Raw genomic sequence first — 25,027 nt, 5'->3', positions numbered from 1 at the left:
GCAAGTAGCCCAGTTTGATTCTCTTGTATGTAGCTGTCCAGTTTTCTCAACACCATTTATTGAAGAGGCTGTCTTTATCCCACTGTATATTCTTGCCTCCTCTGTCATAGATTAATTGTCCAAAGTATCTTATTTTAAATAAGTCCAATTTTAAATGTTTAATTATTATATCTACAATTTCACATTATTCAAAACAATCAAGTCAACTCTACTTAAAGTTCAAATATCTATTTGGTATATCAGCCAACATCCTAAATGACTGACTAGATATTTTCAGAAAGTGACTGTATTTCTGGGATTGTTGTTGCTGTTAGTTATACAGACTCAGCAGAGCTAACACTGATAATGTCAAGATTGTTGAATGGATCATTACTGAGGTCCCTCTGGCTATTTAATTTATGGTTAAGCCATATAAAGACTTACTGGTTTTGAGTCACATTTTGGAATAGGTATCCCTATGGAGATACCAAATTGTCAGTGGCCAGAGAAGGGATCTTTTGATTTGGAGAAGTTTTTATATTTAAAGGGATTTTTTAGAGAGTTCTCACCCTAAATTAATGTCCTTTTATCAATATGGAAGGATCAAGTTGACAGAAGCACACATAAAAAAGGATCACAACTAGCCTAAAAGATTCCCTTAACAAAATTCAAGAACAGAAAACAGATTAAAAAAAATTAAAATCCACATCCACCATAAATCCCCCTCCACCGTCTCCCTCCTACAAATAACTCAGTTGGAGGCTGACATTCAGAGCCTGCTAAGAGCCATTATAGAGGCCTTCCCTCAGAAGTTTATTAGAGCTAAAATGAAATGATATACTCAGAGGAAAGGAATACATCCTAAAACCTTTGTCATACAATTTATAAAAAACATTGCAAAGGCACACAGCTCTAAATCTACAAGTTTCAGATCATAGGAGTCTTTTGTTTTCCACTTTATTTGGAAATCTCTCTGATATAAAGAAGTTAACTTGAAGTAATGTCGTCAGATGGCCAGGCCAGCTCCTTAATATTATTGAGGCTGCCATCTAATTCTTTGAAGAATTAAAAATATGTGTCCTTGCCTTATTCATTGAGTGTTTACAAAAACATAACTGTGACTATAGAAGAATCTCAAAGCCCACTCATCTTTCTTATCAGTCCCAAAGCCTCCTCTATTCATCTCATGATGCTTGCAGATACTATAAAAATTCAGGACATTGGAAAAGGGGCTGTCTTGCAGTTAAGAAGAAGAAACATTTAAACAGTAATTGCCTTAGGCTTCAGCCTCCTCAGTCAGGCTCTTTCGAGCCCTCTTCTCAAATACAGCCTCAATCTGAACTTATTAAAAACTTCAACAACCTATGGAGTGGAAGAAAATATTTGCACAAGATGAGACTGACAAGGGCTTAATTTCCAGAATATATAAACAGCTCATACAACTTAATAGGAAAAAACAAACAACCAAATCCAAAAATGGGCAGAAGACCTAAACAAGCAATTCTCCGATGAAGACATACAAATGGCCAATAGGCACTTGAAAAAATGCTCAATATCGCTAATTATCAGAGAACTGCAAATCAAAACTACAATGAGGTATCACCTTACACAAGTCAGAATGGCCATCATTAAAAAGTTCACAATATTGTAAATGACTATAACTCAGTTAAAAAAATCTAAAAAAAAAAAGTTCACAAATAATAAATGCTGGAGAGGGTGTGGAGAAAAGGAAGCCCCTCTACACTGTTGTGTAGGGAATGTAGTTTTGTGCAGCCATTAAGGAAAACAGTATGGAGATGCCTCAAAAGACTAAAAATAGACTTACCATACGATTCAGCAATCCCATTCCTGGGTATATCTCCAGAGGGAACTTTAATTCAAAAATACATGCACCCAATGTTCATAGCAGCACTATTTACAATAGCCAAGACATGGAAACAACCTAAATGTCCATCGATAGATGACTGGATAAAGAAGCTGTGGTATATTTATACAATGGACTACTACTCAGCCATTAAAAATAATACAATAATGTCATTTGCAGCAACATAGATGGACCTGGAGATAGTCATTCTTAGTGAAGTAAGCCAGAAAGAGAAAGAAAAATATCATATGATATCACATATGTGGAGTCTAAAAAAAAAGACAAATGAATTTATTTACAAAACAGAAACAGACTCACAGAGATAGAAAACAAACTTACAGTTACCAATTTGGAAGGGGGTGGAAAGGGATAAACTTGGAGTTCGAGATTTGCAGATACTAACTACTAGATATAAAATAGATAAACAACAAGTTTATACTGTATAGCACAGGGAATGATATTCAATATCTTGTAGAAATCTATAATGAAAAAGAATATGAAAATGAACATATGTATGTATTATATGACTGAAACATTATGCACACCAGAAATTGACACAACATTGTATGCTGACTACACTTCAATTTAAAAAATAAATACAAAATAAGTTAAAACATTTTTTTAGAAACTTCAGACTATCAACACAAATAATTCCGTCCACCTCCCATGTTCCTTCTCCCTTAAAATCCCTGCTTGTAAAAACCTCAATGCTACCAGAAGAATTTATTGTTTCTCCCAGCCAAAACCTATTAATAGATGAATGTGTCACTGAAAATTCTCCTAGATAGTTACTTTAAGTCTTTCATCCTTTCTCTTCCTCTTTGAGATTTAAATCTTCTACCCCCAGCATTATCTTCTCAAGGACTTGAGAACCATCTCTTTTGTTTGTTTGTTTTGTTTTGTTTTAAACTCCATCTTTTTTTGTAAGTTTTTTAAAATTTTATTTATTTATTATTTTTTACTTACTTAATTTTTTAATGGAGGTACTGAGGATTGAACCCAGGATCTTGTGCATGCTAAGCATGTGTTCTACCACTGAGCTATTATCCTGACCCTAAGAACCATCTCTTTAAAATGCAAACATTCAAGGAAATACACGTGGCTCTCAGCCTAAGGGGTGCCTTGCTTTTACTTGTACTATTGCCTCTGGTCATAAAATAGGAGAAATTTATTTCTCCTCCTGATAAGCACCAGTTAATACTCCCCTTAACAAACCTCCAATGTTTTCTTCCTTAGCACACCCCAGCCTTTAAAAAGTAACTTCTTAGTCAACTAAAACAACTATCTGAGGCTGAACCACAGCCTCCATGAGATTACCTATCAAGGCAAATAAAAAGCTCTTAAGTGTCTCTCCAACAAATATTGATTAAAAGCTTTAGTCCTCATATTGAACAGATTAACAACTTGTTCCTAGGAACATAATTTGAATAAAAGTGAGGCAAAGATGAAAACCAACTCTTATATAAACTAGTGATTTTGTATTACAATGCCAGTCTCTGCTATAAGGTCTGTATTTGCGTCTGCCTCTATGTTTATATATGTATGGTATGTATATGTGGTATTTTCTTACTTCTGGATGGTTTTGCCAAACTAATTTACAAAGTCCTTTAAAAAAAAAAATCTCTATTCTAAATGAGCTTTTAAAAAATAAGAGCTTATAGAAATTAAATATTCCTAAAACTCTCAAAAATATATAGGAAGTAACCCAAATGTTTCAAGTTCATGTGACTTATGCTCTCCTGAATTCACACTGTGCCTTGCCTAACCTGTTGTTTGTTTTCCTAGATGAAAAGAAGCAACAATGAAGAATTAAGCAGTTAAAGAATGATTAGCTCTTTACCCCCAACACCCCCTTAGCAATCTTGCCGGCAGATCATGTGGGCAAGATAACATCTGAAGGGTCAGCCAGTCTGCATGCAATGGAGAATGATGCAGAACTCAACTTCCTGCCTCAGTGATTCACTAAAATTCCTCATCTCCCTATTTTTCCCTTTAAAAACTGTCACGGCTGAGCAGAATCTTCAGATTGGTCTCTGGACACGAGTCCACCTTCTTACCAGATTGCCAGCTTCTCTAATTAAATCAACTTTCCTTTCTACTGACACTTGCCTCTCAAATTATTGGCTTTTGAGTGGGAAGCAGCTGAATCTGAGTTCAGTAACAATGGCATTGCTTAAGTAACTTTGAGACCATTATCACTGGACTGAGTAAGGATTCCGTAACTCTAGTAGAGAAGCCAATGGGCTCATAAAACTGCTAACCAAAGATCAAGCAGAATAAAAATTAATTACAAAAAATTAATTACATGGGACTGAGTGAACTGATGAAGGAAGATGATTTTTATGGGCTTTTTGTTTTAAAGATTGCTGGTTCATTAATGGTCTATTTTCTGGATATAAGGTTTCTCTTAAGCTATCTATAACTCACAACAATTTAGTGGATTATACCTTTGTAAATAAAAACATTTGTCTCTTTCTCCCTTCCAGAATTCAGAAATTCTTACTGAATAATCTTATTTACAAGGCAATACTGTCATTTACACAAATCCAAAAAGAATCTATTCTCCTTGTAGCAGGACATATTGGAAAAAATGGTTCTATTACCAAGGCTTTGACTGGGATGTCGTATTTGAGAGAGATACACATGGAATCAAATAGGACCAAACAGCTTTAAGGAAATAAGATTAACATTATGGAGCTCACGTCTATAAAGCCCTCTTGAAAAAACCAGCCTGGTAGCAGGCGTATGGTGCTCCCAGCCTAGAGGCAAATAAGAAAAGTCACTTCCTGGCAGGCCTAGGAGCCTTAGAGTATTCTGGGGACCTCAAGAAGAAATAAATTCACCCAAGTCTGTAAGTACTGCAGATAAGTATGATGAGAAGATCTTGGCTTGGCTTTCTAGCCTCAAGAGGCTCTTAAAGTCCAACTTGAGATTCTTTATAAAAACTTTCAGCAAAGCAAACCTTTATAGGTCCGTGTGGTCAAATACCATTTTTTTGCTGCACCTATGTAAATAATCAGGCCAAATAATTAGACTAGACATTTTGCGAACAAGAGTAATCTTACTTTGATTATCTTTGATCAAAACTAAGGTAACTGAAAGAGAAATTATATGTTTCAAAGGAAAACTATAACCCACTCCGCGTCTGGTCCTGTTCTTTGAGTTATTTTTCACCTCTGTATAAACTGGAGCCTGATGTCTTACACACTTCGTCAGTAATTATTGTTTCCGTACTTTCTCCTACCCTCCTGACTTGGTGTCACTAAGAACTAAAATCTGACTGCCTAGATCCTTATTGAGACCCTAGGTTGTCTTGTCCCCAAAGCCCTGCAAACTGAAGCAGGACAACTTAATATAAACTTCAAAGGACTTCTTGCTGCAACAGTTTAGGCCACTCAGGAAGTTCACCAAACATCTGCGTCTTCCATGCTCTGCTCTAGGAGATAACCACAACTGTGACACTGATGGTCTCACTCATCATCTAAAGATGCTTCGAGCCCAACATCCAGAAATCTTATTGACTGGCTGCCCCCTGGACTCATGAAAGAGTGGGAAACTAACAAGACTGCTACTGAGGTGTTCACGCTTGTGCTTTTAGCTTAACTGACCCTATGAATAACAGGCTCCCCTCTCTGCGCACTCTCTTCTTAGAATAACTTAATTCTTTTTCACCCTAGAGGTCTTGAAAGAAGGCCATGAACTGAACCTCAAGAAAATGGGCAGTCCCTCCTAAATTCCTCCATAACAACAGCAAGTTCTTAGCAAGATGAAAAGAATGTAACACCTTGTAAAACGCCCTGATTGTTATCACCTGTTCTGTTCCATCCAGTGTTTCTTTAAAACCTCAAGTCCCCACCCCCAAGATGGATTCAGTCTCTAAAGCATTAGCTTTCTGTGACTCCCCTTTGCTCAGCAGAGCAATAAAACTGCTCTTCCCTTTGCTCCCAAAACTCTGCCTCCGAGTTTGAATCTGCTTTTCGGGGTGCAGAGGTCGATTTTTCAGTAACACTCAGAAACTACTTTTATCATCTATCCTAACCACTAATCTTCGTTTTCTTTTTATTTCATTGTTCTAATCTATGCTCTTTTCCCCCTCAGCAGATGGCTCACCTAGCAGTTTCTAACCCAAATCATCTCTTCAAGGCAGTCAACCTAGCTTCCATCTTGTGTGAAACTTTAAGGGAAGTTTCAGATGGGTGAAATGTGGGGACTCACTCACACCCCCTGAGTTGGTATAAAGATTATTTTTAAACACAAAAATTTGAACTAAAAAAGATGCAGAGAGAAATCTTACCTGAAATTCCCTATCTGACTAAAGCAGAGCCTCCAGAAAATATGGCTGCCATTAACCCTCTCCAAAGGGAGTTTCCTGTGAATTTAGCTGCCTTGGAGACAAAGCTGCCCTTTCCATAAGCATCAAAACACCCAAAAGAACTTTCCATATTTTCCCTTTCAAGCTCCTTCCATACCCCTCTCTCAAATTTGGTATATAATCTTTTTATCTCTGGCTATTGAAGGAATTACCTGTCACTGATTACTTCTGTAATGTCAGTAAACTTTGTGTAAATGTAAATAAACTTTGTCTCTTGCTAATTTGTCTCTTGGCAATTAATATGCAGGCTCCTGCTGGACTCAAGTGGGAAAAGGAAAAGTCTTCCTTCAAATATAATCATTTCTTCTTAAATTCCAGAATCAGATCACACCAATCCTTTACTATTCCAAAAGAAAGAATAATAGAAAACATATCAACATAGTCAAAGAATGCCAGGAAATAGGGAATTTCCATTATGCAAAAATCCAATTTTATATGTGAGTCAGTAGGTGGCACCAAAGAAGAAAGAAGTGTTGTCTTGATAAATGCACAGAATGTTCTCAATCTTGGAAATCTAATAAAACCTACACTTTAGAAGGTCTGTTTTGTTTTATCTTTAAATGTCTTACTGAAACTGAAAACTGCCTCAACACTTCACTGAAAGTAAATAAAAATAAATCACAAAAATCACAAATAAAAATAAAACTTAGAAAATACCTTGAAAAAAATTTCATGTATTGCTGCCAGAAACTGGTATCTTGCTGAGTTAGACACAACTTATACTGTATTCGACAAAAATGAGATCTTACCAACTGTATATCTGAAGCCTGTGATCCACTCAGGCAGAAGCAAAAAGATAAGCACAGAGAAACTTCACCTATAAGCCAGAGGAAAGGGAGCATTTTGGCAGTTCCTAAATCTCTTGGGCATTCCAAATGAGAGGGCAGGGACCATTCATCTCTAGAAATATATGTGAAACCACAGAAATTTCCCCTAGTCAAATATTAGCCTTTCCACCGACTACAGACCAGAAAAGGACTGAACTCCAGTAACCTCATGGAAAGATTTTTTTTTCCTCCTGTTTCTTAATAAAACTATTCATGCATTTCAGGAAAGAATATTCCCTTAAATTCTTTACAGATACCTCACACATTCATCTTGCCATTTGTCCCCATCCCAAACCAACATCAAAGCAGCACATCACCTAAAATGTAGTTAGTAAGCTAAGTTCACTCAGCTATATGGACTAAGTGAACAGAGATGTTCATCTTCTACACACTCTAATGGCTAAAGAAGTGTATGCAGATAGGATAGGGGGTCCACAGAGAAAGAGAATCAGGCATGGCTTTCTTAACATAAGAGAAGCCATTTTGGCCAGAGTCATTTTTGTAGTCTAAGCTTGACCACAATGCTTGCCTTTGAACAAGGCTCAGGAATTAATGACTTTTAAGGGCAGGAACAAAGGAGAAGCAATCATGAAACAATAGTTCAGCAATAAAACAGAGTCCTAGTTCCTCTTCAAGGAATATATCTCACAGTCTGATACATATTTTTGAGTTCTGCAGGAACGAAGGCCCCCACCCAGGTGGTGGGTGGTAACTACATCCTGAGACCCCCAGACTGGTTAGAACCCAAGGAATGATGAAACTGACATTTTCTGACCCTCATGACTTCAATCAACTGGACTCTGTCTACCTCTGCCTCAGTTCTCTGCTGCATTCTCCTCTACTCAAGCCCCTTCATGAATATGCATACACCACCCAAGCCCCTTCACGGATATGCATGTACCCTTAGCTTAAAACTTCCCCAATTCTGCTGTTTGGAGAGACGCTGCTTTGGGAAAGGTCCCTGGTGTTCTCTTTACTTGCTGCAAGTAATAAATCCTTCCTTCTTCTGCTCTTTGCCTTGGGAGTGGCTTTTGGCTCAACACCCATCAAGAGGCAAACCTAGTTTTTCAGGTGACAGTAGGGCTTCTCCACAAATCCTCCTCTCCAATAAGGTCCAAGCTGTAAGCCTTGATGAAATAAAATTCATATCGTATATAGCAAGAAAGAAAAAATTTAAACAAAAAAATTTTCTCTGCCCATTTGAGCGTCCTCCCCCCCCTTTAGTGTGTGTTGTGCAACTGCATTGACCAGACCTCCTTAGGCGATAACCTTCCTTCTTAATCTCCTAAAGGGTCACAACACCTTAGGAAACAACCTTCCTTCTTGATCTTGTACAGGGTCATCATGACCCACAACTCGCTTTGTATTGCAGATCTGGATTGTGTAAACTGTCAATAATATGTCATTAATAACCCTTTGTCTCAAAAACTTACATAACTGTGCTTTGACCTCTAACTGGCAGAACAGTCCTCAAATCTTTCTAAAAGACTGTGTCCGGGGTTACAATCCTCAGGTTGGCTTGAATAAAATTTTCCACTTCTTTTTTAGATTAATTATTGATTAATTTTTTTCCTCGACAGCCTCTACTTACCCTGGCAAATTCCATTGGTTTGGGAAGAAGGCACATGACCATGACATCAAAGCGAACATCACATACTGTCTTCAACCACTTGGTGACAAACTGAGGCTTCAGTTTTTCTACCAAACTTCCGACTTCATCATCCATCATATATGCTGTGGAGTGAAACCACTGAAACACCATGGCCACCAGCCTGGCCAAGCTTTCTGTAGGCGTGTTCTCACTGGGTGTGCAGAGGCTCACCTGGAAATAGGCAGATTAGACTCTCCTTCAGCCTCCTTACATAATTATTACATGTTTGTTTAAAGGCAAAAAACGTCCCAAATAATCTGAAATAGGCAGTTTTATAAATAATGGAGGACCACTTTTCCTGAAAACTGTGTTATTCTCTACAGGGAGAGATGGATTGCAACAATTTCCCCTCAAGATTGCACCTCCCAGTAAGATTTTTTCCCCATAAGAAATCTATTATATAATCTATACTAGATAAGCATTTTTAAAAAGTTAAGTCTACAAAGTGGAACTTTATAAATATCTTTAGTGAAAAAATAATCTATATACATTTCAGTTCTAAAATAATCAGATTTAGCTGAGAATTTCCTATCAGTAATAATTCTAAAAATGTAGAGCTCCTCCCCAATTTAGCACATTATAAACAGACTTTTTAAAACTGCTCATCATCCATTCATTCATTCATCCTGAAATAATCTTTTTTTGAGCATTGAAGTAGGGTTCAGGAATATAAAAAATAAATAAAACACTATCTTTGCCTTAAAGAGTTCACAATACTAGTCAGTAGGTCATAAGATAGTAAGTTCTAGGAGCAAGATGTGAAATCAACAATGAAATCCCAATTTGGTGTAAAACAAAAACATGTGAAAGCATAAAAGAGATGTATCACTATGGAGACTTTTATCCATGTCTCCAACGGACAAAATAAAAGTCTGCTTCTCTGCAGAACCGGCAAATTCAGCATGCTCAGAACTTTGGATCTGTATGTTTGATCTTTACTGAATGAATGTTCAGTTGAATTAGTCAACAGTCATCAAATTCCTTGTGTTGGTTGGCTATAATCTTTCTGGCTGTATGCAGACTTGCAATAAATACACAAAAAATCCACAGAGGCTGAACTTTCAAGAAAAATTTCACATCAATGGGATGTGAATGATGTAAATTATATTGAATCCAATATTTCACAATATACCCTAGCAACTTTCCCATTTGTTTCTGGTCAAAATGTGCATTTCCAACAGTTTAGGGCCTAGCACCTGGCTATTCATTAGAATCAACTACGGAGATTTTTACAAGTCCCCAAGATTCTGGGGTGCAATCTGGGCAATGACGTTTTTTAAAAGCATTCCCAGGTAAATGCAATATGCAGTCCAAGGTTGAAAGCCACTGTCCTAGAGTATAGAGTCCCAGTGCTAAGGTTCACTTTTCACTATATACTATTTACTTCTTTTAAAAAGAACAGAAGAAATTCCTCATCAGTGCAATGTTACAAAGAAAAATAAGAAAGCAGAGAACAGTTAACTTCTTTTCTTACTAAGAACCATATTCCAAATTGACTGAGTAGCCGCTGGTCATGTTTATCATCATCCTTGTTATCAAAGTCAGCATTATCCAGGGAATGGTGGGAAGAGGAGAGGCCCAGCTGTCGCCGGCGATTCAGCTCGTATTCCCGCTGCTCAGCATGGAACTCCGCTTCTTTCAATAAGCTGCCAGAGAGGAGAGATTTCAAGTTCAACTGTCGAAATACACATTCTAGATCATGACCTATTCAGAACAATTACTTCATGGGTACCCAAGCATCACTGATTGCTCTCCTTTAGGTAGGAGCCTAATTTCCTTACTATATTTTACTCCATCCCAATTTCAAAGATGAACAAATTGAGGCACAAAGAGGCTACTTCCTCCAATTAATTAAAATTGAGCAGAACTGATGCCTTCAGTAGCCATCCCACTAGAAGGTAAAGCTTCTCCTATGAATAATTTGCAGCTATGCAGACATCAAATACATGATACAAGGAGAGACTGAGGAACTGGTACTCAAATAGGAAAATACTTAATATATAGTATTCTAAGACCTGACAGTGAGCAACAAAGATTTCTTTTTCAATTTGCCAAGCAAGTAATTTTTTTTAAATAATACCCAGTGTTGGCAAGGGTGTAGAAAACCCAGCAATTTCATATAGTGCTGTATGAAATTCATATACACATTTTGCAAATCAGTTTGGTAATGTATCAAGCATGATTTAAATATTCATACCCTTTCTCCCAGTCTACATCTGCTCATCTACCCTAAGAAAATAAAAAATATAGGAACAGCACTATATACAAAAATAGTTATCAGAGCTATTTACAACAGTAAAAAAAAATATGGAAGAGACAGAAATACCCAACGGTGAAGGAAAATAATCTAGGTAAATATTATGTACCCACTAAAAATGATAAATGTGAGAAATACACAACAACATGGAAAAGAGCTAATGGTATAATGTTATATCAAAAAGAATGTGGATACATGTGGAGTCTAAAAAAATAAAATAAAATAAAATAAAAATAAATAAATAAATAAATAAATAAAAAAGAAGACAAATGAACTTAAATATAAAACAGAAACAGACTCATAGACATAGAATACAAACTTGTGGTTGCCAGGGGAAGGGGGTGGGAAGGGACAGACTGGGAGTTCAAAATTTGTAGATACTGACAGGTATATATAGAATAGATAAACAACTTTATACTGTATAGCACAGGGAATATATACAAGATCTTGTGGTAGCTCATGGTGAAAAAGAATGTGACAATAAATAAATGTATGTTCATGTATGACTGAACAATTGTGCTCTACACTGGAAATTGACACAACATTGTAAACTGACTGACTTTAACTCAACAAAACAAAATTTTAAAAAAATCAAATGGGGTAAGAAAAAAAAGAATGTGGATACACTGTGATTACAGTTATATAAATAAAACGTGCACTTGCATAAAACTAGAAGAACGGGTGTAAAACTGATGATGATTACAACAGCAGTGTGGTCGATTTTTTATTTCCAAACCTTTTGTAATGTTTTATTTAGCACTGTACTTCTACATGCATCAGCCTCTGGGATAAGAGAAACAGAAAGACCTGGTCCCTAGCCTTAAAACTTACATTCTAATATTATTCCTAATTTCTAAAGACATTGCCTCAGGGAACATTATACAAAAAGAGAACAAGTCTAGGGGTCATCACTTCTAAAGCTCCTTTTTGTGTGTGTGATAGAAGGAGAAAAAGCCAGCAGCCCACAGGATCAGGCCCCAGTCTTATTCCACAGCCCTCGGATTTGCTCCAGTACTGAATTACCTAGAGCTCACCCATCCTCTGCTGCTATCAGTCAAGCCTCGGACACCCCTCTCCCCACCCCTCACTCTGCTTGGTGCCTCCACTTCATTCCCCTAGAACTCCCTGCTCTGTGCTGTCACACTCACCATACTGGACTACAATTTCGTGCTTCTGTTTTTACAGTCCCTACGTGGGTGGCTTGAGGGCAGACGCTACACATTACTCTCTTCTGTCTTCCAAGTGCCTAACACATCCCTGGCACATAACTAGCATTCGATAAAGTACTTGTTGAATAAATGAATTGAAACATCATCACTGCCACATCATGGAAGGTGAGCTGTTTGGGTGAGGGCACTTGAAAGTGAACTGAATTTACACATCGCAATGTGAAAAAGGTGGCCCAAAGCAAAGGCCATGTTTTCAGGATAAGCCTCCAGTGAAGCTGTTACCTAATCACGGCCTCCACGGCACAGACAAGCTCCTCGGCGCCACACTCCCGAGTGTTGATGGGTGGAGGGGAGGTCTGATAGAGGTGGGTCTCCGCGGAGGCCCCCACTTCGTTACTGTGATGATTCGAGTGGCATCTTTTGCAGTACCGAACAGGCCTGTTTCCGTGACGACCACAGCACCCCGCTGAAAAGCAGGTGACAACAGCCCTTCTAACGTGGGAACTGCAATTCTAGAAGCAAAGGAGTGAAATCAGTTAAAATTCATCGCTGAGGTATATTTGGCTAATAGTTGGAACAAATGGAAACTGAAAGGGGCACCGGAAGTGACAGTGCTTTTCAGAGGTGCCACTAGTTTCCAAAACGCGGGCCCTCTCTAACCAGTTAGACCCCAGAGAGGACCTGAAATCTGGTCCTCTTAAAAAGTTAAAAATAAAGGTGAGAAGTGGTTTCTACTAGTATGAGTGGTAGAAATGTTCTAAATATGAGTGAAACTGTGTTGAAATTGCCCTATAAAGTGACCTCACTCATGGGGCATGGGGTGTTTCAAGACTTCTCTGCAGAAATATGAAAAAAAATTAAAACTATGGTCCAGACAGAGTGCATCACAACACATCAGAGTAGGAGAGGAACAATTTTAACCCCTAAAATAAACTTTCAAAATTATTTCATCCACCACCCAGAGCAGACTTCCATAGCAACTCATCTGTCCCTAGTGCATTCAAGGTCAGACAGGGAGCTGTGCTGCGCTGAGCTGATGGCCCAAAAGCAGGCCTGTCCACCTCTACCAGCACTCTTTCTACCAAGACCTAAAGAATATGTCAGCTGACACCAAGGGAACATCAAAACCCAGCAAGAACCATTCACAGAATCAGCCGTTGAAGGAATCAACAGATGAAGGGATGGAAGTGAGGAAAGTGGTGCAGCATGAGAGAGATTCTAAAGTTCAGGGGGGGCCTATTGTCAGAGCTGCCCTGAGAAGCAGAGCAGCAAGCAGCAACCCCAGGAAGCAGTTTGAGAAGCAATCAGGAAATATCTGTGACCTCTGCAAAACTCTGCACCCCAAGCCTGTTAGAGATGCCACCACCACATTCTCCGTCTCTTGTGTTAGGAGAGCTCTTCAGTCTTTCGCTAGCACTTATCAAAATGGAATATAATAGGGCAAATGATACCCTAAGCCACCATGAACTCAGGGCCTAGGGAAGATCTGAGAACCCTCCATGACAGATGCCCTGGGGAGACAGAAGGTGGAAGACGGCAAACACAGAACCTGTATCCAGACATTAACAATGTGTTGAATTGCCTGTCAGAGCAACCACTTCAAAGTAAGGCTTGTTCCACTTTGATTTTAGCACAAGCCTTTGGATACTAGTGCCAGGAAATTTCATTTTCTGAACAGGACTAAGACCAATAAATCATAAAGCAAGTTTAAATTTTTTATAATCATTTTCCCTTTTATTAATACATTTAAAAAAATTATTTGTTAACGTAAAATGCGTTTTCTTCTGCGTCCAAAGCCCAAGTCTTCTTCAACATCCAAGTTAGCCCTGACTTCCCCAAGTGAGGTATTTTTCTTGCTTTGTGCCCTTTCTTTCTCTTTCACATACAAAATTTCATTCTGGAAGCACACGAATCCTTGCTGGTTTGGAGCTTCTCCTGCTCACTCACCAAACCAAACCACATCACTAGCAGTGTGGTATATATCGGGGTATATTGTTAGTGTTTATTTCTTCTTTTCGGTTATAATTAGTCTTTATTCCTCTGAGATTCCCACTGTTACGTAAACAATAGGATGTGAATATGGGATTAGTGGGTAGTTATTAACTATAATAAAGTCCTGACATTTAAGGCCTGCAATTTCCCATCCTATTTTCTGGTCACAAATTACTTACATTCTTCCCACATGCAAATTCCTGGCTGGAGGTCCAAGGTCTTTTCATCTAAATTAAGTCCAGCTGTGGGTGAGGCTCTTTGGGTTTGATTCCTCAGATATGCTTCCAATTGCTTTGAATTTAGATGGGTTTGTGGCTGCTTCAACCAAAAGAGCATGGCAGAAGGGAAACGCATATGACTCCCAAGGCAGGTTCTAAAAAGACATGTAGCTCCCACCTTGCTGTCTTGGAACATTCTCTCTTCAGAAACCTGGGCATCAGGATGCTTTTGTCAGGGCTCTGCCATGGCCAAGGCACGTGGAGAGGCAATGTGTAAGTCTCTACTCAACAGTGCTGGCTAAACCCTGCCTTCAAGTCACGCCATCCCAGAGCCCAAACCTATGATCTGGATAATTCCAGCCCCTAGCTATTCAAGTCTTCCCAGATGAAGCCCCAACCATCATCAAGCAGAGATGTTTTGTGGACAGGCTGTGGACTGTGCCCTGTCCAAACCCCTGACCCACAGAATCTGTCAGCATAATTCAATGGTTGCTGTTTTATACTGCTATGTTTTGAGTGCTTTCTTAGGCAGTATCTGATATGCTGCATACATTAGCATCTGGAATATCAACTAAAAATCAACCTGCTTTATCATCATGTGCCATCAATTCTAAATAACACAGCAATAAAATACTTTGCCCCAAAATAAACTTGGTTGGCCAAAGTTCTAAACAATTGCTGTGGTTCCTGCTAAGTTTCAATCATATATTTCCAAGCCACAGTCAGTCCTCAACCCTGTGGACTCAGCTACACACATTCATTTCAAAAATAAACTAGAGAGATTTCCCTTAGATTCAGATTCAACTAGGAATGTTTTCAAATGTTCACTCCAGCCACTCTGTTTCACTGTTTTGAATTTTAAACATAAATAAATAATCGCACGTGGTCTCACAGAATGACAGAATTGAAATACAGCAAGGTCTGCCTCCTGATGCTTATTTCATACAATCTTGATGCTTATTTCAAACCTATTATTCAAATGTAGAAATACATAGTACTGAAAGAGGTAAAGATATAACTGCCCAAAGCAAGCTCAAACAGTTCTGATCTATTATGAATTTAATAGTTCTCCAAATTAACTTTTCCTATAAAACACAACATTTATTAAAGTGTAAGTAATAAAAACATGCTAATTTGAAGCTTATTACTAAAAATAATTTTATCATATAAAGGAGAAGAGTATTAAAAAGTGATCCACCCTAGGTGTCAGTATGTTGGATATACCACCAGAGCCAGGACATGCCGATTTAGAAAATTAAACTGCTTCTCATCTTAGTCTCTCCAGCTTGTAAAAGATTTTCAAAGTAGGAAATAGCCTCAGAATAAAAATCAAATCAAAAGGATGCTGAATTACTTTGTCAAAACTTCAGAAAGATATAAGGTGATGCCCAGTTGAGCCTCTCAGCTAGAAGAGGGCTTCTAATAATTTTAAGGGCAGACTAAAATGCTCAAAGTATAGAAGGAACTGTCTCAAAGAAAAATTATAGATGTGGCTTTGAGGGCACTGAACTCCAATGAGATTCACTGAAAACCCACAACGTTTTTCATACTATAAAAGCACCATCAGCAGACTAGATGGGACAGACATAGTTCAACATGAAAAGAGGTTTCTAGAACCCCAACTTCTACATAGAAAGAAGCAGACTGAGAGAGTTACTCAGCTGCAACATGGGCCGTTTCTTATAGAAAGGAAAGATTTCTCAGAGAGTGGAGCAAAGAGCCCAGGACATAAATGAATTGGGACACTACTCTCAGAGAGCAAAATCAGATCCTAACCGAGGCACATTCACTATCCTTGGTGACAAAGAACTGTTGACACATTCACGGCTGGATCTGCTACAGACCAGTAACAGCTATCTGATTCCCCGTCCTCTTTCTGAACAGAGGTCTACTGCTGTTATCTTATCCCTGTCTCACCATTTTGTGTTGGGTGTGTAGGGGGCAAATCACTTGCCTTTTTAGTTCAAGAGAATTTGTACCCTAGAGTTTCATCAGTGACCAAACCAGATGCAGATCACAAGACAATGGACTTCAAGCCTGAAGCCATAGGTGGGTAAGACTTTTGGAGGTCTTATAAGGTGGTGAGAGTATTCTGCACATGGAAAGAATGTAAGTAATTATATCCAGCGGGTGGATTGTGGTAGATTAAATATGACCACAAAACTCTTGCTGCTCCTTCTATGAAGAGTTCATTTTCCCACTCCTTGAAACGGGGCTGTCCTTTGGACTTGCTTTGACCAGTGGAATCAGCAGAAGTGATGCTGTGTGACTTCGGAGCTTCTGTCTCAAAAGCATTACAACCTCTTCTCCCATTTTCTCAGAACATTGCTACCTTGTGAACAAACCCAATCTAGCATCCTGGAAAATGAGATACCTAATGAAAAGAGGGAGGGCCAGACACCCCAGTCATCCCAACCATTTCAGCCGTTACAGCTGAGGCCCCGGACATGGGAGTAAAGTTATCTGGGACCAGCCAACTGCCAGCCTACCTACTAGCTGACTACAAATACATGAGTTAGCCTAGAGGAGTTTATCAAGAGAACTATCTAGGTGAGCACAGGCAAAATTGCCAGTCCACAGAATTGTGGTTAAATAAACGTTTACTGTTCTAAGCCAATACATTTTAAGATCGTTTCTTAACTGGCAATAAATAACTGAAACAGCCTTCCAAAGGTAGCCACTCATAACCAACTCCCAAAAAGTTTAAATGACTTGTAAGTGGTCTCCAGTAGATAGGTGGGAATAGAGCTGGCTAGTACCCAAGGATCTCAAACAACTAGCCCAAAGTTCTTAGTATATGACACCATACTACCTTCTCTTGTACTTTTCAATAACTAGAACAAGAAAAGAAGATGGAAATAGCTTAAGGAAACTGTCACAAACAGTGGCTATTTGAAGGTGGAATCTTTTACTAGAGATACTTAACTTAGATATAAACGAATATTTTCCATATATAACTGGTCTGGGTATGTTTTATGTATACTGGATTTTTGCATGCCACTTCCAAACAGTAAAGATTTTTAACAAATGAGATCATCCTTTACCAAAGCTCAGTTGCACGTATTGCATCGTCATTCAAACCTTTTTGTATTTAGACTTCTATCCCATAGTTACACAAATGATTTTATTTCAAAAACATTGTACATACAATGGGTGAGCAAAAGCAGAAATGGAAATAGAGACCATTCAGACGTAGCAATCTTGCATGCTGAATTATTTCCTTTCCCCCTTCATGAATACAGTAGCATGTACATACTGGGAAACCATGGTGCAGAAATGAGACAGATGTCAATGAATGAATTTACATACAAACACAGCAAATCATGCCCCACCACACAGATGATTTGCTCTTACCTTCTTCTGACATATAGCAGATATTTCAGCTGTAAGGGGAAGGTACACAAAATATCAACAAAGAAAGAAAGCCCATTTGAAATAAGGGCAGCCACCAAGGGGAGTAAAAACAAGCTTAGTAACATAACCTCCAGACTTGGCCAAAACGGCTTCTCACTTGACTCATAAACTGTCATCTACTTATGTATAATGAGGTTAAAAATACCTGTATGCTCCAAATACTTCACCTATTCTTAGAAGTAATTGAATCTTCTCAGATATGACTTAGAATTCAAATCAAATAACTTTATTTTTTAATTAAAAACAAAATTTTTAATGGTGGTACTGGAGATTGAACCCAGGACCTCATGGGAGGATAACAACACTTTACCACTGAGCTATTTACACCCCCTCCCCTCAGATAAAATAACTGTAATCTCACCACCAGCACCCCTCCCCCATTTAACAGAGAACAAAACTGAGGGTTACATGACTTCTTCAGGATCACACAGGCTGTCAATGGTGGAGGCCTATCTAAAGCGAACATCTCTGGATTCCCTATTTGCTGCTCTTCCATTATGCTATGACACTGAGTTGATGTGATATACTTAGAGTTTCACCATAGACAATCTGCTATATCAGAACTGTAGAAGAAGCTTCCTAACTTGGATGAATTAGACCTGAACTATCAATTCACATCAGTCCTTAACTAGTGCAAAACCAGCTGCAGGCTTATTTAAGAGAAAGCAATTTTCAAACCCGTGGATTGGCCAGTTGGAGTAAGACTGTCTAACTAATTTCTACTTCAGGATTGACTTTAATAAGTGGATAAAAACTCTTTTTAGTGGGCATGCCAATTATGTCCATGAAAATTGATGTTTGAGAGTACTTGAAAATTATTTTTCCAAGAATCTGTTAACATTTCCCCTGAAATAGTAAGTGTTCAAAAATAAGTTAAATCATTACTAGTAGTTTATGCTACAATTTATTTAAAAGATCAAAGGTAAATATCTCCCAAACTCTGTCTGGAAATTATGAATTAGTGGATGCCAAATCAATGAAATTAACAACTCAGTTTTAAAAACTGATTTTGTATAACTAGTATCTTGGAGTTTATCTTAACTTGAGGTTAGTGACACATCTCTGGATAAATAATGAAATCAATTTTCTTCCACAGATGATTATCATCTGGAGATGAGGGCCAGAATCTAGCAACATATCTGATATTTAAAATGTAGTTTAGAATCTGACTATGGGTTTCACCTCAGAGCACTGGAAGTTCACCAATAAGGTAGCCTAATTTAAGGGGGGGGAAAGTTATTTTTACCCATACAAAACCAAAACTTTTTACAGATATTCTTATATAAATATTTTAAATGTCTCTCTGAAGGATATAGAGGTTGATATTACTAATCTATTTTACGGACAGAGAGCACTCACTAAACAATTTCTTAAGGCTGAGATACCTAATATTAAAAGTTAGACTACAGCAGGGAGAGTATAGCTCAGTGGTATAGAGTGCATGCTTGGCGTGCACAAGGTCCTGGGTTCAATCCCCAGTACCTCCGTTAAAAAATAAATAAATAAATAAAATAAACCTAATTATCTCCCCAGCTAAAAAAAAAGTTAGGCTACAAAGAAATTGCATAATTATCATCAAGCAAAGGTCTTAAGTTTTTTAAAAATGCTCACTGAATTTAGTTAGCATCAGGTTTTTACATTTACATTTTAAAATTTCTTTTTAAATGAGGCCTTTCATATAAACTCTTCCATTATCTACCTCTACCTCTGAAGTTATATATCAAGTTCCTCCTGTGTGCCTCAGTATGCTCCCAGCTTTTTCCCACCTGTCATCTTTCCTCTGCTTTCCTGAGTACTTTTCCTGAGTACATTTCAGCCTCCAATTAGGTGGCTGGAATACCTCCTTCCCCATGTGTAGAGGAATGTTCTATCTGCCACCTGCCAACTTACCAGGCATAGCTTTCAGAACACTAACAAACTGCAAGCATTACAATCTTGTCTCTTCATTGAGATGGGTCAGATATACTTTATCCCCCTTTTACTGAAGGGGAAACTGACTCTCAGAGCAATTAAGTGATTTTCCCTAAAAACAAAGAGCTAGTAATAGTGGCAAGAGAAAGACTTGTTATTCAGTGCTCTTCTCACTGATGTTCCTTATTCCTTTTCTGACCTGGTACAGCAAACATAACATTGGCAACACCTGTTACATTCACAGAAAATCCCTTAATGCAGAATCCAGCTTTGGTCATACAGCATTCCAACATCTACCCTTAGAGGTGATACCTCTTCCTGCATTAATAAATGTGTGTATGTTATAAGCAAGACATTGATACAATGCTTCATATCAATGAGTATTCACAGAAAATAATACTTCAGTTACTGTCTTTGTAAAATAAAACAGTACAAAAGGAGACAAATCAACTGTGCCATTAGTCATGATTACTCATTATTCATCCTTTCTGAAGTAAACCATACCTTGAGGCAGAAGAACATCAATCAACCATTCACTGTGGTCCCTATAAAGAAAAGCAAAATTCACTTTTGAGCTTTTTTGCAATGTTACTCTTCCACATGAATGTTTATAAGCTGCACGCCATTGCTGAGGCTTTTAATAGAAAGGAAGTGTAATTAAAGAGCACTATCATAATAAACTTTTTAAACGTCAATGTGTTCCAGCTAAATTATAAATTATAGGCATTTAATCATATTCAGTTATCTTTAAATGATACTTTCCAGATGCTAATTAAGCCAACCAAAATACAGCATCATTTGTACAAAGCTGAGTGTGAGCCTATGAACCTAACAAGCACAGAAAACCCATATGAATTACACGTCCTGTTTGAAACCACGGTTTTCTTTTTTTTTCCTCTGTAGCCTTTTTAACAGGGTCACTTGAAAACTGGAGCTGCTTTATTAAGTGGAATTGCTTTCTCTTGTCACATAGAGAGAAATACCACAATTTTTCAAAGCTGATTTTTTTTCAAATGAAAGTTTGCTATATTTTAAATATCTGACAAACTAACCTTTAAAAAACAGAGAGGCTAGCAGGAAACGTGGGTAATCAATTTAAGTCGAAGTGATTGTTCTTCGCTTGTCATTGTCACCCTGTTTCCTTTTCTAATACCTACCCTGCGATCCTCTGGCTGCATTCTTCACAGAGATACAATGGGGGTGGTTTATCACCCAAAGCTACTGACAGGGAGGGGTCTATACACATCTGAAACACAAGAAAAGATAGAATGAACTCTCCTGTCCTAATTATCATGTTCCCTGTATCAAGAGCACAAACGTTTCAATAATAGATTTTTGAAAGCAAAGTAGAAGAAATACTTTTAGTAAAATCCATTCAACCTATAACTGTTTTTCCACACTGGAGATTTAAATGTGGCAACTGTGGTTTTTCATTTCTCCTGTTATTTGCAATTCAAGTAACAAATAGTGTCAAGAAATCCACCTTCATTCTACACAGATAAAAAAATCATCTTGTTCAGTAGCTGCTCAGATTGTTTCTACATTACTCGTACAGTAATTCCTTCTTTAATGTAGTAAACACAGTAATCTCTCTTTAGGAAAAAGAAAATATATCATTAAGATTAACAGTTGGAGGAGTAAGAGTTAGAATTCCTGAATTTAAATAATTATATCATCAAAATCTGTAAATTGTATATTCCCCGATGCTAAAAGGTCCAGTGTGAAAAGTTTCCTTAGGTAAGATTCATGCTTCCTTTGATGCAATGAGTAACTACTTTTTGATGTGTTAAATCAGGGATTGGCAAACTTTCTGTAAATGGCCAGAGAGCAAATATTTCAGGCTTTGTGGGTCATAAGTTCTCTTCACAACTACTCAACCCTGCTGTTGCAGCATAAAAGCAGCCAGAAACACTATGTAAGCAAATGAGTATAGCTGTGTCCCAATAAAACTTTATTTGCAAAAACAGGCAGCATGCCAGATATGCCTGCGGGCCACAGTTTGCTGACTCTTGTGTTAGATAATCACCTGAGCTTCAAAGTATTTCATAAACCGATTTTCAAATAGAACCAAGTAAAACTAAAAAGCAGAGTGTGATATAATGAACTATAAGTTGCAACATACTGTCATTTTGAATCCTATCATAACTTTTAGCTTTAGCCTAAAAAGTAATTTTTGTGAAGATAAATCCATTTTCCCTGAGTTTTTCCCATGCACCCCATGTAGACCTCTTCTTCAATATAGTTACTTTATTCTCACTTCTAACGAGTCATTGATATCTCTGTCAGATAAACATATTTTTTCATTTCACTCCAAAGGAAAAACTCCTAGGATGTTAGAACTATAAGGAGTCCTTAGAGATTAGCTAGCTGACCTCTGACATGTTAAATGCATCAATTAACATGACCTATCAGAATTGTGGCTAATGGTGTCAATCCCATTCTACTCTGAACAGGTCAGTTTACATCCATATTAATATGTCTATATTTGAATGTTATATTTAAAAATAGTTATTTTCTGTTCATAAATATAATACATGCCCAAGATAGAGGCTTCAGAAAATGAAGACAAGGAAAGAAGAAAATTTAAATAATTTGTTGATCTTCCATCTCAATGCAATCACTGGTAACATTCAGGTGAGCATTACTGGTTGTTTTTCACTATGAATATCAATATAAAATACATATATGTAATTTTAAACTAAATTTGCATCATACTGTACAATTTCATAATTTCCTTTTCATTTAACATTATTCTGTAAGTATTTGGATGTTGGATACCCTTGCTCTGTATGTCATGTGATCATATTTACATGAGTTTGGGGAGTGCTTATATTGTAAAGAAAGAACAACCCTGAGTCAGACTTATTGTCACGCAGAAATAGCCCCAGCACAGGAAGTATTAACAAGAATATCTTTCTGGGAAGTGTAGCGTGAAAATGCAAAAAGGAAGCTCTTTTGGAAAACTGGGGTTCAGAAAGTAAAATTTAGGGGGCAATAAAAATATTGCAGAACTGGATAGAGGTGGTGGTTGCATGACATTATGAATGTGGTAAATGCCACTGAATTGCTCACTTTCAAATTGTTAGTTTTATGTCATGTGAATTTTACCTCAATTAAAAAGTAACAGCAAAAAAAAAAAAAAGTAACAGCGGGGAGGGTATAGCTCAAGCAGTAGAGTGCATGCTTAGTATGCATGAGGTCCTGAGTTCAATCCCCACTACCTCCTCCAGATATAAATAAATAAAACTAATTACTTCCCCCTCATTAAATAAAAAAGTGTAACAGAAAGTAGGATGGTTTGGCTTATTTTGGAGGACTGGCTATAGGGAACAACCTGTGAGAAAAGTGAGGCTGGGCCAGAAGAGTAAACTGGGCTGTTTGCCTGAAAGAGAGGGAGAAAATCTAATTCATGATGATTTCTGTGGGTAGGAAGCCAGAAATCATTACTAATCAGGAACTCTGAGGGCTCCTGAGAAAGCAGTCTGACATGAAATCAAGGAAAAAACAACTGGAAAAATTGGAGACATTTTCAGCACGTCCTTTCTGTTGATGTCTTGGTGAACCAAAAGAAGGCACTGTACCTTGGGCAGGAAGAAGGACAGATATAGAAACAAGGGCAACCCTGAAAGTCTCAACAATGGGAAGGATTAAGCTGAACTCCATGAATAATATCTGAACTCACACCTGTGTTTAGCTCAAAATGTCGTCACACCGAAGAAAAGTAACTTTGAACCCAAATGTCTATGGAAATTCAGAGGAAGGGTGCAAATAGTAGAATGGGAGAGGACTATGCTTCCATTGGTGGATTACCCTCATCTGCTCTTTCTCAGCACAAATTCATTCAATTTGCTTTCATCCAAAACAGAGATCAAGCAAAATAATACAAGGATGTCCTTTGTTGGTAAGATAAATCTAGATGACAATTCTATAACTGGCACTTCTCTGCCACTTTTGGTATATGAAACACATGTTTTATTCCATTTATATTTCTTTTTGGTTCCATTTATATTTATATTTTTTAATCTTATTTTACCTCTTCTATTTATTTCTATGAAATGGCAGTATTATTTTTCTATTATTTTGTAATCTTTACAGTCTACTTATCTGTAGAACAAGAGAGGCAAACTCCCATGACAATAGGTTCTAAAAAGTAACTTGAATTCTTATCACTTAACCTAGGTCCTATTCCTCATAATATAAAAATTAACCTTTGCAAATCCATACCCAGATCTCTCCAGCCAAGTGCTGTACTCAACAAATATAACACAAGTAATTTTGTTAAGGGGTGTGATTATTTTTAATATTCAACCTCAAAGATTCAGGGTTATAACAGTACAGAACCAATTTGATGTGGTAGAAAATTAATAAGGCTGAGAGTCAAGGTGCCTGGTGCTGGCTGTGTGACCTTAGGAGAGTGACTTGACCTCTCTAAACCTCTGTTTCCTTACTGCTAATGTAATTTTCCATATGTTTGCTGTCCAACTACCTCTCAGTCATTTCTTAAGTCACATCCGTGATCTGAGCTACGACTTAACAATTTTATCCATTTTTGTCCTATGACTCTTGAATTCAGATAGTCACACATTAGACCACTCATAATTTGTAGCACACACATGAAAACAGGGGCAAAGGACATTTCCCTGAATTTTTTAACCCAGATAGAAATCAGTCAAGGACTATGTAAGTGTTTCACCAGAATTATTCTCATAACTAGCCCATGGTGCCACGATACTTGACTATGAACTCACAGCCAAATCTGCAAGCACCACTGTTCCTTATTCTGTGTTGAACAAATCCACCAAAGTACAGTCAGGTCAAAGTATAGCAAAGTATACTCCGAGTATTTCAAAATATAATTGCAGATTACCAAAGAGTACAGGCTTCTGCTTTACAGAGAGGGATGAAATCTCCATTTAATTCAGCAATTTGTTCCTGAAAATTTGACCACTGACAATACAATATGGCATTATAAAATACCTTCACAGCTGGTTTGTTAATTGCGTTGTGGCATTCAATGTGCTGGCAGTGGATGGGATTCCAAGCTGTAAAGCAAAGCATAAGCAGATAAATACTTCTCATGGAAATGATTTGTGCCCTAGCAAAAACACAGCAGATAACTTCATTAGTTGTTTTGTTTGCTTGTTTTTTGCTGGAGGTACTGGGGATTGAACCCAGGACCTCATGTGTGCTAAGCACATTCTCTACCACTGAGCTATACCCTTCCCCCTAGTTTTCTTTCTCCTAAATAGAACCATCATCAGAAGGCTTCCTAAAATAATTATTTTTAAAAAATCTATGAATATTTTTAAGTTAAGCAAAGATATCACAACCCCATCTATTTACCCATAAGGAGAGACAAGCTACTATAAGGTG

At 37.6% G+C, this 25,027-nt stretch overlaps 1 protein-coding gene across 4 annotated transcripts in view; it reads right to left on the bottom strand.

Moving 5' to 3' along the window:
• The window catches only part of UNC79 (unc-79 homolog, NALCN channel complex subunit), a 219,849-nt gene that overhangs the window by 107,093 nt on the left and 87,729 nt on the right, over positions 1-25,027 (bottom strand). For all 4 annotated transcript variants that reach the window (XM_064486217.1, XM_064486216.1, XM_064486218.1 and 1 more), the window contains exons 8-14: positions 24,632-24,696; positions 20,812-20,900; positions 20,159-20,199; positions 17,684-17,712; positions 12,402-12,631; positions 10,168-10,339; positions 8,634-8,864 (exon numbers count right to left, since the gene is read on the bottom strand). In XM_064486217.1, coding sequence (XP_064342287.1) covers positions 8,634-8,864; positions 10,168-10,339; positions 12,402-12,631; positions 17,684-17,712; positions 20,159-20,199; positions 20,812-20,900; positions 24,632-24,696 — 857 coding nt within the window. The remainder of the gene's footprint in view (positions 1-8,633; positions 8,865-10,167; positions 10,340-12,401; positions 12,632-17,683; positions 17,713-20,158; positions 20,200-20,811; positions 20,901-24,631; positions 24,697-25,027) is intronic.

This window comes from Camelus dromedarius, chromosome 5 (genome assembly GCF_036321535.1).
Source record: "Camelus dromedarius isolate mCamDro1 chromosome 5, mCamDro1.pat, whole genome shotgun sequence".
In the NCBI taxonomy this organism is placed as follows: domain Eukaryota; kingdom Metazoa; phylum Chordata; class Mammalia; order Artiodactyla; family Camelidae; genus Camelus; species Camelus dromedarius.
This window is presented reverse-complemented; position numbering and strand designations above follow the sequence as displayed.